Source organism: Chiloscyllium plagiosum, unplaced genomic scaffold (genome assembly GCF_037043375.1).
Source record: "Chiloscyllium plagiosum isolate Xiang-an unplaced genomic scaffold, Cpla_swu_hap1 HiC_scaffold_13, whole genome shotgun sequence".
In the NCBI taxonomy this organism is placed as follows: domain Eukaryota; kingdom Metazoa; phylum Chordata; class Chondrichthyes; order Orectolobiformes; family Hemiscylliidae; genus Chiloscyllium; species Chiloscyllium plagiosum.
The window spans coordinates 91,257,205-91,270,117 of NW_028270151.1; the positions used below are offsets into that span (position 1 = coordinate 91,257,205).

At 43.8% G+C, this 12,913-nt stretch overlaps 1 protein-coding gene across 3 annotated transcripts in view; it reads left to right on the plus strand.

Moving 5' to 3' along the window:
- Positions 1-3,085, plus strand: part of LOC122555680 (angiomotin-like 2a) — a 28,531-nt gene extending 25,446 nt beyond the window's left edge. For all 3 annotated transcript variants that reach the window (XM_043701683.2, XM_043701681.2, XM_043701682.2), the window contains one exon: positions 35-3,085. In XM_043701683.2, the coding sequence (XP_043557618.2) occupies positions 35-123 (89 nt within the window). In that variant the 3' untranslated portion in view covers positions 124-3,085. The remainder of the gene's footprint in view (positions 1-34) is intronic.
- The last annotated feature ends 9,828 nt before the right edge of the window (positions 3,086-12,913 follow it).

The window sequence follows — 12,913 nt, forward strand, 5'->3', positions numbered from 1 at the left end:
TGATGAATCTTAACTTGATTTTTGATACTCACAGATACTTCGCAGCCAGTGACACAGATGGTCTCCAGCAATAGTAGAAGCCAGGAATCATCAGACAGCGAAATGGTTGAAATTCTTATCTGAACAAGACTCTGATGGCAAGAAACAGAGGACTTTGGTGAAACATAAACATTTCCTTCTTTGGAAAGCCTTTCTTTTCCCTCAGCCCAGATGTCAAAACAATGGAAACAAGAAGAAAGCTCTGTGCACTTTGGGACGGAGCTTTATACTTGGACGAGGGGGTGGTGTAGAATGCAGGGCTGGGGAGATGTAGCCTTCAATAACCATATGCATAAGCTGCTACGAAGACTGTTGTACACGTGGGAAGAGCTGTGCTATCCATTGTGCCAAGTGTGTACCTACCCTGAGTGACAGGTGACACTCACGAACTAACTTAAAATGAGTCAACCTGCTGTGAAGCTGCATTTTGTGATGGACACAAACATTTCGTAGGAGGTGACAGTATTTTTTCACACAACTGCCAAGTAAAAAGCTTCACAGCAGCATAAATATATAAATAAGTATGAATATACAGTACTAGATGGTGCTATTACAGAATATATACTGTATGTAAAGCTGTAATTCCAATTTGTTTAGCACCTGTTTTGTTTCAGCTTTAGACACTGTGCAATTCTCTGCTGTTACTAAAACATCATTTAAAAGCTAACTTCAGTTCTCTACTGGCAGCTGATACTTTCACTCCAACATTATCATTGCTCAGCTGTTTGCTTTCTTCTCTTGTCCATATACCATGGGACTATTGCTTAACAGTTACATTTAAAGTGCATAAGTTCCACTCAGATCTGAACACTTCCCAAACTTTCCATTCTTGACTTGGAGATTCTTGCATACACTTTTTCCTGGACAGGAATCAAGCAGCTTTCTCCTTTGTTACACACTGTTTATGACAGAGCACACACTGTTGCTGCTGCTAAATCTCAACACTTAGTCACAATCACACTTCATAGAACATCATCCTTTTACAAGTCTTTGTAGTGGCCAAGTGTTCTGCCATTGTGCCGGTGCATGCAATGAAATGTCTTCACTCACAGTGCAGTGACACTGCAATACACACCTTCCTCAATAAGATAGACATTTTTTATAAGAAAAGAATGAATCTGTCATCTGATGCCATGTGCAAGGGTCTCCAAGTAAGAGCTAGTTGGTTCGATGCCAGTCTTTGTACAGAATAAACCCCTGGTTGGCAAGCCCTCTGTAGGTGCACCGTACCTGGCAGAGCATGCTCCCATCAGCAGACAGTCCTGTGCTCCTTTTAATTAAATATCATAATGGATGTGTATGAGCATCTGATTCTAGGACTTGGACAGTCAGGCCTCTGAGCCAGAGAATGTGATGGTCCCAGCTTGCCCGCGTTGATTGTATTCAAGAAAACACTGCTCCTTCTTGGGGCAGTGGGGGGAGGTCCTCTGTCAACTTGTGCTTCCAGATTGATATAGAAGGGGAGGCAATAGTGTAGTGGTATTATTTCTGGACTGTTCATCCAGACACCCAGGAAATGCTCTGGTGACCAGAGTTCAAATCCCACCATGGAAAATGGTCGAATTCGAATTCAATCAAGATCTGGAATTAGGAGTCTAATGATGACCACGAAACCATTGTTGATTGTTAGAAAAACACATCTAGTTCTGTCATGGTGTTGGGGAAGGAAACTGCTGACCTTACCTGGTCTGGCACTTGATGTGACTGCAGACCCACAGCAATGTTGTTGACTCTCGACTGCCCTCTGGGCAATTACAGATGGAAATAAATTTTGGCCCATAAAGTGATACCCTCATTCCGTGAATGAATAAAAAAGATATCTTTCTGTGGTCCCAGCCACTGACATTGCCACTCCAACAACTTGGGTGATGTCTGGATGTGGGAACTGCAATTTCTAGGTGGAGGTCTCATTCATATTGTAACCACAACGGAAATGTGAAAGATCCTTTTCAGAGTGGATCCTTTCCCCTACAAGTGAAGGTATAACTCTTGTAATTGACTGTCCATGTGGGTCCCATTTATTATTGGGATTGACATGTGTATCTGTGCTCTGTGGCCACTTGCTGTGAATGTGTCTCACTTCCCTGGGGATATAGCAGACTTCACCAGGATGATATAGGGCACTACTATAAGGCAGGAGGTTTAACTCAGTGGTAGCTGGTTTCTGCCACAGTTATTATTTTCACTCATTTACAAAACTAGACAAATCTTGGAAGCCTGGATTGTGGACCAGGATCAAAAGCCTTGGTTTGATTATCTAATGTTTCATTTCTCACTGACTGAAACTGGACTAAGGCCAAGAAAATACCAGGGATAATTCCAATTCTTGGTGGCTGTGCCCTGACACATTCCAGGAAGCCTGAGTTTGGAGCTATCAGACGGGAGGGGACAGGTGATGCCACACCTAGGTAGTTGGCAAACATCTGGGTTTATGACCTGAGTGGCTGAGGATCCAAAGCAAATTATTGGATATTCATCCAAGCAAGAGCCACAACATGCAGAAAGGGATGTGGATGGGAAACCAGATTTGGGGTATTAATTTTCACTATATATTTCAGCTTGTGTGGGCTGTGACACTATCAGAAGTGACTGGGATCTGGACAATAGAGAGAATTGACTTTGTTCAGGAGTTGGAATGGCTGAGTTACTTAGATAAAGACCTTTCTCCAATAATGTGCAATTGCTGGCCATTGCCTATACTTCATTCGTGACAGCATTCACACCGTTTACAAAAAAAATTGTGAAGCAAAAATAAGAAAAAAATGTTAATATATTTTGTATGAATATTTGTACCTGACACCGGCTATATTTTAGTGCCATTGAACTTCATGCCAAAGATGACAAACTGCATTATTAATGAGTAAGTTATGTAAGTATTTAAGTGTAAACTCAAGATTTGTGTTAAGGCACCACATCCTGGGATTGTTGCACATTCTGTATGGTTGTGCATTTGTTTGAAATTATTGATGTGAACTTGCAGACTTGAGGATTTTTGTATTGAAATGTCAGCATACATTTCAGTAATAAAATCGGAAATTAGCTATGACTTTTCTTGTTTGCATCTGATTCTTTCTTGATTTTACACAATGAAAACTGAAGTTTATAACCAAAGAAACAAAATGCTCCGAGCACCATTTTTCTGCCTGCCTGGGAATGGAGAGTATAAGAGGCCATTCAACCCATCCTGCACTTGCCAGCTCTTTCACAGGCTATCCAATTTGTCCCAGTCCCCTAGCGTGCCCATGTTATTCTGTCAGTTTAAACTCCAATTCTATTCTGAAAGTTTAGGCAGCATGTTTCAGACCATCGTCATTGTATGCAAATAATGTTTCTTCAGGTCGCATTTGATACACTTGCCAATTCCCTTGACTTCATCTCCCCTGGTCACCAACCCTTCTACCAACATGCTCTATATTTACATTTTCAAATCCCCTCAGGACCTTTGTGAATAATTCTCTCAAATCTGCTACAACTTTCTCCATTCCAGTTACTCCAGTTTCTGTCTCTCCACATTAACAGAAGTCCATCACCCTGACTCCATTCTGGTAAATCTCTAGGCCCTCCTCCGAGGAGCTGCACATATTATACAGGGAGGCCTGAGAACTAAGCGTGAATCAATCCTCTCTTTACTGGACAATTTGACACTGGCCAGATATACTCCAAATGATACAGATAAATCTGCACACGCCAGGATCTGGAACAGGAGGAGGCCATTTAGTTTTTAAGATTGTGTTCCACTGCATATTTTGAGCATGCCTGATCTGTATCTCATTGTTATTTACACGATCCTTATTCACACCTTCCTCACCCCCAACCTGAAATCCCAACCAACAAAAATCTCTCAATCTTGGACCCGAAAGCTCCAATTGTGTCAATGTTTCCACAGTATTTTGGAGCAGAGTTACCCATTTTCATTGCCTTATATGTGTTAAGGTGCTGCATGATTTTGTTCCTGAATAATCTTCCAAGCCCATGATCGCTACCCACTGGAAAGACAAGGGCAACAGATATGTCGGAACATCAACACTTGCAAGTTCTCCTGACTTGGAAATATATTGCTGTTCATTCAGTGTCACTGAGTCAAAATCCTGGAACTGCTTCCGTAACTGCATTGGGCGGCACAGTGGTCAGCATTGCTGCCTCACATCGCCAGACACCTGTGTTCAATTCCCGTCTCAGGCAACTGACTGTGTGGAATTTGCACATTCTCCCCGTTTCTGTGTGGGTTTCCTCCGGGTGCTCCAGTTTCCTCCCACAATCCAAATATGTGCAGGTTAGGTGAATTGGCCATGCTAAATTGCCCATAGTGTTAGGTGAAGGGGTAAATGTAGAGGAATGGATCTGGGTGGGTTGCTCTTCGGAGGGTCGGTGTGGACTTGTTGGGCCGAATGGCCTGTTTCCACACTGTAAGTAAGTAAGTAAGTGTATACCCATTGCCTTAGACTTGCAGTGGTAAAAGAAGGCAGCTCACCACCATCTTTAGGATGAATTTGGAATGGGCAATAAATGCTGTTCCAGCCCCTGATGCCCAGATCCCCATGAACAAATATGAAAAAAAAACGCAAGGTCTCTTTTATGATGCAGCTGCCCTGCTCATCTCTAATTATTAACTTGGCTGTGTAAGCAGACAATCCCTGACAATGGGTGCTTGACAGCGATTGAACTGATTGTGTCGTGCAGCCATTGCTCAGTGTGCTGCTGGTGGCTACACAACTGAGAAAAGCACCAAGTTAAACTGGCCTGCCCCTCTTACTCAGTGCATTCTGACTGGAGCAGGAAGTCATCAATACTGAAAGTGATTTTATACGTAATTTTGCTTACGTAGCTGAGGGAATGGCCTGCTGCATCTCAAGATGTTGATGCTATAGTGATGTAAACTAATAGTATTAACATGGTAAATATGCATAACACTAATGATGATGTCTGAGTCCATGATTGCACAGTGTGAGTTGGAGGAAGTAAGAGCCTCATGTGAAGAGAGGGCGCATATAGATCAAGATTCCCTGCAAGGATGCTAGCAATTTTACTTGGGTGATTAAACACTCAACAAAACAGAAGAAAGTGAGGACTGCAGATGCTGGAGATCAGAGTAGACAAGTGTGGCACTGGAAAAGCACAGCAGGTCAGGCAGCATCCAAGGAGCAGGACAAGTGACATTTTGATGATCATCACGATTCTTCTGTTCCTCGGGTGTTGCCTGACCTGCTGTGCTTTTCCAGTGCCACACTTTTCGACTCATCAAAACAGTCCATGTCAGGCTTGTGTAGCAGGCAGGTCAGAATGTGGCGCACCATTGGGTCTATCCAATCCATGGCCCATCTTCCCCATGCTATGAATACAGCTGGAGGATTCTGCAAGGAGCTGCTCCTCCAATGACCACCAATCCTCTCCCCAATTCTTTGAGAGATTCACTGGTGAGTCTATCAGATGCTAAATTGGGAAGAAAAGTGCCCCAAATTGTGAGAGCAGTGGAAGCCTGATCATTCCTCCTTTCACTCATTCCAAGAACTGGGCTCTGGAATTGGGGGCCAGTGCACTGTGTTTGAGTTCATAGAGTCATGCAGATGGACAGCACAGAAACAGACCCTTCAGTCCAACTTTTCCATGCTGATCAGATATCATAGAACATAGAACATCACAGAGCAGTACAGGCCCTTCGGCCCTTGATGTTGCACCAACCTGTGGAGCCAATCTATCCTACATTATTCCATTTTCATCCATATGTTTATCCAATGACCATTTAAATGCCCTTACAGTTGACAAGTCTACTATTATTGCGCGCAGTGCGTTCCACATCCCTACTACTCTCTAAGTAAGTAAACTACCTCTAATATCTGTCCTATGTCTATCACCGCTCAATTTAAAGCTATGTCCCCTAGTGCTAGCCATCACCATCCAAGACAATAGGCTCTCACTGTCCACTCCATCTAACTCTCTGATTATCAATCAAGTCATGTCTCAATAAAAGCAAATTACTGCGGATGCTGGAATCTGAAACCAAAAGAGAAAATGCTGGAAAATCTCAGCCAGTCTGGCAACATCTGTAAGGAGAGAAAAGAGCTGACGTTTTGAGTCTAACTGACCAGCTTTGACAAAGAGTCAGTTAGACTCGAAACGTTAGCTCTTTTCTCTCCTTACAGATGCTGCCAGACCTGCTGAGATTTTCCAGCAAGTCACGTCTCAACCTTCTTCTCTCAAACGAAAACACTCAATCACTCAGCCTTTCCACATAAGACCTTCCCTGTATACCAGACAACACCCTAGTAAATGTCCTCCGGACCCTCTCCAAAGCTTCCACATCCTTCCTATAATGTGGTAACCAGAACGACACGCAATACTCCAAGTGTGGCTGCACCAGAGCTTTGTACAGCTGCAACATGACCTCGTGGCTCCGAAACCCAATCCCTCCACCAATAAAAGCTAACTCACCGTAAGTCTTCTTAACAACCCTATCAACCTGGATGGCAACTTTCAGGGATCTATGTACATGGACACTGAGATTTATCTGCTCATCTAAACTACCAAGAATCTTATCATTAGTCCAGTACTCTGCATTCCTGTTACTTCTTTCAAAATGAATCACCTCACACTTTCCACATTCAACTCCATTTGCCACCTCTCAGCCCAGCTGTGCAGCTTATCTATGTCCCTCTGTAAACTGCAACATCCTTCAGCACTGTCCACAACTCCACCGACCTTAGTGTCATCTGCAAATTTACTAAACCATCCTTCTGCGCCTTCATGCAAGTCATTTATAAAAATAACAAAAATCAGTAGCCCCAAAACAGTGGTACACCACTAGTAACTGAACTCCAGGATTAACATTTCCCATCAACCACCACCCTCTGCCTTCTTTCAGCAAGCCAATTTCTGATCAAAACCACTAAGTCACGCCTAATTCAATGCCTCCATATTTTGTGCAATAAACTACAGTGGAGAACCTTACTGAAATCCATAATCACCACATTAACACTTTACCCTCATCCACTGTTTTGTCACCTATCTTAACGAACTCAATAACATTTGTGAGGCATGACCTACCCTTCACAAAACCATGTTAACTATCCCTATCTCCCTATCTCTATCTATCCTATCTCTCATAACCATTTCCAACAGTATACCCACAACTGAAGTAAGGTTCACTGGTTTATAATTAGGAGGATTATCTCTACTCCCCTTCTTGAATAAGGGAACAACATTTGCTATCCTCCAGTCTTCTGGCAATATTCCTGTAGACAATGATGACATATAGATCAAAGCCAAAGGCTCGGCAATCTCCCTGGTTTCCCAGAGTATCCTAGGATAAATCCCATCTAGCCCAGGGGACTTATCTATTTTCACACTTTCCAGAATTGTAACACCACCTCCTTGTGAACCTCAATCCGGTCTAGTCTAGTAGCCTGTATCTCAGTATTCTCCTTGACAACATTGTCTTTTTCCAGTGTGAAAATATTCATTTAACACTTCTCCTAACTCCTCAGACTCCACGCACAACTTCCAACTTCTGTTCTTGATTGGCCCTAACCTTACTCTGGTCATTCTTTTATATCTGATATACCTACAGAAAGCTTTAGGGTTTTTCTGGATCCTACTCGCCAATGACTTCTCAAGTCCCCTCTTAGTTCTCTCTTTAGGTCTTTCCTGGCTAGCTTATAACTCTCAAGCACCCTAACTGAGCCATCATATCTCTTCCAAACATAAGCCTTCCTCTTCCGCTTGACAAGCGATTCAACTTCTTTAGTAAACCACAGCTTCCTTACTCAACCACTGCCTGCCTGTCAGGTACATACTTATCGAGGACACATAGTAGCTGTTCCTTGAATGAGCTCCACATTTCAATTGTGCCCATCCCTTGCAGTTTCCTTCCCCATCATATGCTTCCTAAAACTTGCCTAATTGCATCACAATTGCTTTTTCCCCAGTTATAACTCTTGCCCTGCAGTATATACCTATCCCTTTCCATCACTAAAGTAAACATAATCGAATTGTGATCACTATCATCAAAGTGCTCACCTACCTCCAAATCTAACACCTGGCTGAGTTCATTACCCAGTACCAAGTCTATGGTTATTGGCCTGCCTGCACACATTGGACAAAACCTGACCCATCTAAAGTATTCAAACTATAGTATTTCCAGTCAATATTTGGAAAGTTAAAGTCCCCATACCAACTACCCTGTTACTTTCGCTCCTATCTAGAATCATCTTTGCTATCCTTTCCTCTACATCTCCGGAATTATGTGGAGACCAACAGAAAACTCCCAAAAGCGTGAGCTTTCCTTTCCTGTTTCTAACCTCAGCCCGTACAACCTCAGCGGATGAGCCCTCAAACATCCTTTTTGCCATCGTATTACTGTCTTTGACTAACAATGCCACACCTCCCCCTCTTTTACCACCTTCCCAGTTCCCACTGAAACACCTAAATTCCAGAATCTGCAATAACCATTCCTGTCCCTGCTCTATCCACGTCTCCAAAATGGCCATAACATTGAAGTTCCAGGTACCAAACCATGCTGCAAGTTCACCCATTCTGGATGCTCCTGGCGTTGAAATAGACCCACTTCAAATTACTTTCCTGTCTGTCTGTGCACTCTTGTGACCGTGAAACCTCATTGCTGACCTCACTACACTCAATCTCCTGGACACTGGAGCTTCAATTTGGTTTCCCATCCTCCTGTTGAATTAATTTAAACCCTCCCAAAGAGCATTAGCAAATTTCCCCCACCCTCAGGATGTTGGTACCCTCTGGTTTAAGTGTAGACCATCCGGTTTCCTCCCACAGTCCAAAGATGTGCAGGGCAGGTGAATTGGCCATGCTAAACTGCACATAGTGTTAGGTGCATTAGTCAGAGGGAAATGGGTCTGGGTTGGTTACTCTTCGGAGGGTCGGTGTGGACTTGTTGGGCCTGGTTTCACACTGTAGGGAATCTACTCTAATCTATATCTTTCCCCTCTTACCCTAAACCTATGCCCTCTAGTTCTGGACTCATCCATCTCAGAGAAAAAAACCTATCCATGCCCCTTATGACTTTATAAATCTCTATAAGGTCACCTACTGGCAAGTAACACATACCTGCTGGATGCATAAGGCAGCATATTGCAGACCATCATCAATGTTCATGAATAATGTTTCTTCAGATCACATTTGATAGTTTTGATGAGAATTTACAAGTGGATGAGGGGAAGGGCTGAAAATGTGTTGCTGGAAAAGCGCAGTAGGTCAGGCAGCATCCAAGGTGCAGGAGAATCCACGTTTCGGGCATGAGCCCTTCTTCAGGAGTCAGGCATCTGCAGTCCTCACTTTCTCCTGATCAGGGGAAGGAGCTCAGTTTTGGGGAAAATCTCGATGGGAAGACAAGACACATTCCTCCCTGTACAGGTATGCTGACTGATGAACTACAGTCAAGATTGAAAATCTCATGATACCAGGTTGTGCCTGGTTGATTTTCAACTTTGCCCGCCCCAGTCCAACACTGGCACCTCCACATTATAGTGAAGATGGAGGAGCAGGTCTCTCAAATGTCTCTAGTGTATGTTAGGGAAAGAGACAGAGTGAGAAAGAGTGAAGAGAGGGACTATGAAGTAGAGACAGTATGAGAGAGAGCAAGTGTGTAATGGTCAGAGACTGCAAGGGAGAGTGACTGAGAAGGAGTGTTAGGGAGATAGAGAGGGAAAGAGAGAAAGTGAGAGGGACTTTGACGTAGAGAGAGCATATGAGGGAAAGATAATGAGGTTCAGAGAACATATGAACGAGAGAAAGCGAAGATAAAGAGTGAGGGAATGAGATTAGGGGAGTGAGAGCGTGTGTGCACGAAGAGGTCAGAAAGGAGGAGTGTCTGAGTGAGGGAGGAAGCATACGCATGAAAACTGATATTGAGTGAGCCAGACACAATCACCTTGACCCCCTCCTCCTCCTGCTCCCACATCCCTGCCCCCAAAAGAGCCACGACAGGAGGAAATCCCACATCCAACCCCACAGTTGTATGAACTTAGTTAGTGCCCACATTCTTCCCTGATGATCAAGAACTGGGGCCTTGTCCCTCTAATGCTCTGGCTTTTAATCAGATATTTCAATCGTGAGCTTGGCTGCTTGGCAAGTTTTACAGATCACTCTCTTTTTAATTAGTTATTTAGTTAAATTCCAAAGTGCTAAATTGTTTCTTTTTGAACAGTCACATTTACTGTCAAACCTTATTTATCTGAAATTTGTTTACAGGTCTCCAAGCAAGAAACCCATTGAAGTGTGACCTCCTCCCATGCAAAAGATAGGACAAATCTCCTCTCCAGGCTATGACCAATGGCCTATGTATGGTGTCTTTCATCAACTCCAACGACACTCTGCGCAAGCACCCCACAACCCCCACTCCCCTCCACACTGCAACACGTTTATCTACATGTTCATCACCAGCTGCAGAGGACAACAAGATTGCCCAAATTCCCTTTAAGATCTGCTGTCTTCTTGAAATGTTCTGTCTTTGGTTCTACCTTTAAGACTCCTTAACTTCTGCCTCATGTTGATTATGTGCTCTAATGTTTCCTGTGCAATGTGTTGTCATGATTTTTTTTTGGTAATGTTCCTGGTAAAGCAGGTTCATAGTAATTTCCTCTAACCCTGTACTAGCAGTGATGAGCGGGTATTATTATGGGCTGGGTTTGTCTTCCAAATGGGAGCCATGGTGTTCTATGCCCTGACAACAATGGCAGCATTTCCTGGCTCACATTGCCTGTCCAACAAGATAAGTTATGTCTCGTCATGAAGATAGAACACACCTTCAGCCTGAATATACTTTTCAGTTCCTCTGAAACCTGCTGTCAAAGGTTTGGATCTTTCGGCTGCAGTTATGTGGATTGCAATGAGAATACTGCTGTTTCTTCTTTGTACAATATATTGTGGCGGGGACATGCCAGTTCCAGCCGTGTTGTGCCTTTGCTGCTGTGTTACACAACCTGACAGAGGGGGTTTTCAAAACCACGGATATTTATAGCTTTTTATTTATCAAAACTGTGTGGGAACGTTGAGTGTAGTAATAAAACTTTACAACAGTGAAGATTTATAGCACAGCATCTGAGCAGAGGCCAATCCCAATGAAGCCAGTTCTATATTACAGTCTGAAATTATCCGTGACATATTTTGCATATCACTCACCTCTCAGTTGATCCCAGGATGGGTTTTACTGTAAACCAGGTGATAGCACATGTTATTTCTCTCCATTTAAATGAGTAGCAATTAGCTATGAATGCTACTGAAAACACAATCCGAGACATCACAGTCCCTGGCACCTGGGAAGCAACTCACCCAATGCTGGAAAAAGCACAGCAGGTCAAGCAGCATCAGAGGAGCAGGAGATTAGGTGGAGCTCTTGAGATGAATAACCTGTTTCTATATTTTGCATTATTCTATGCAAACTTCCCTTCTGTAGCTCAACCTACCTTTCTGGCTATTTTAAAATGATTTTGCTGCTACTTTCAGAACACATGAGAACATAAGAAATCAATGCAAGAGTTAGTCATTCAGCTCATCGAGCCTAATCATTGCTGAGCATACTGAACATCAGGGTCAACTGGCACAGTTCTGGGGTTAAGAAAGAAAGAAAATGCTTCTCTGGCATGGAATGCGCTGCCCGTGGGAGTGGTAGAGTCGGAATCATTGGCGACCTTTAAGCGGCATTTGGATAGGTACATGGATGGGTACTTAATCTAGGTTAGAAGTTCGGCACAACATCGTGGGCCGAAGGGCCTGTTCTGTGCTGTATTGTTCTATGTTCTATGTTCTATGTTCTCATTGCTTGTGGAACCTCAGAGGATTTGGTGTCCTTGGAGAGCAATAGCTAGGAAAGGATATGACACTAAATGTGAAATAAATTGGTTTGGGTAAATGTCATTTGTTGATAAAATGTGGAGCTGGAAAAAGCACAGCAGGAGCGGGAGAGTCGATGTTTTGTGCAGATCTGTCCATCATGATTGTGGGGGGGGGGGAAACGGGGCTGAGAAATGAAAAGGAGGAGGGTGAGGCTAAGGAAAAGATCGATAGGATAGCGATAGCTGGATGCAGGTATGAGGTGATTGAGATTGGTCAGTGGGAAGGGTAGAGCGGACAAGTGGGAAGAAAGATGGACAGATTAGATTAAGTCAAGGGAGCGAGGTAGTGAGGGAGGGCTGGACTTGGGATCAGGTACGGGATGGGGAGATTTGGAAGCTGGTGAATTCTACATTGAGGCCATAAGGTTGTACACTCTGAGGAGAAGATGAGGTGTTCTTCCTGCAGTTTGGATGTGGCTTTATTTTGAGGCCACCCTTCCCAATGACCAATCTCAATCTCCTCCTGTCTGTAAGCACCTATCACCATTCCACCTACCTTTTCCTCAGCCCCACCCTCCTCCATTTATTTCTCAGCACCCTTCCCCTTCCCCAGCCTTGATGAAGGATCCTGCCTGAAATGTCAACTCTCCTGCTCCTCTGATGCTGCTTGACCTGCTGTGCTTTTTCCAACATTGGGTGAGTTGCTTCCCAGGTGCCAGGGACTGTGATGTCTCGGAGTGTGTTTTCAGGATCCTTAATGGGGAGGGGGAACAGCTCAAGTCGTAGTCCACACAGGCACCAATGACATAAGTAGGCAAAGGGATGGGAATGTAAGGCAGAAATTCAGGGAGCTAGGCTGGAAGGTTAGTGCTAGAACAAACAGAATTGTTATCTCTGGTTTGTTACCCGGGCCACATGCTAGCAAGGTGAGGAAAAGGAGAGACAAGAGTTGAACACAGGGCTACTGAGATGGTGCAGGAGGGAGGAATTCAGATACCTGGATAATTGGGGCTCATTTTGGGATAGGTGGATCTCTACAAACAGGATGGTCTACAACTGAACCAGAGGGGTACCAA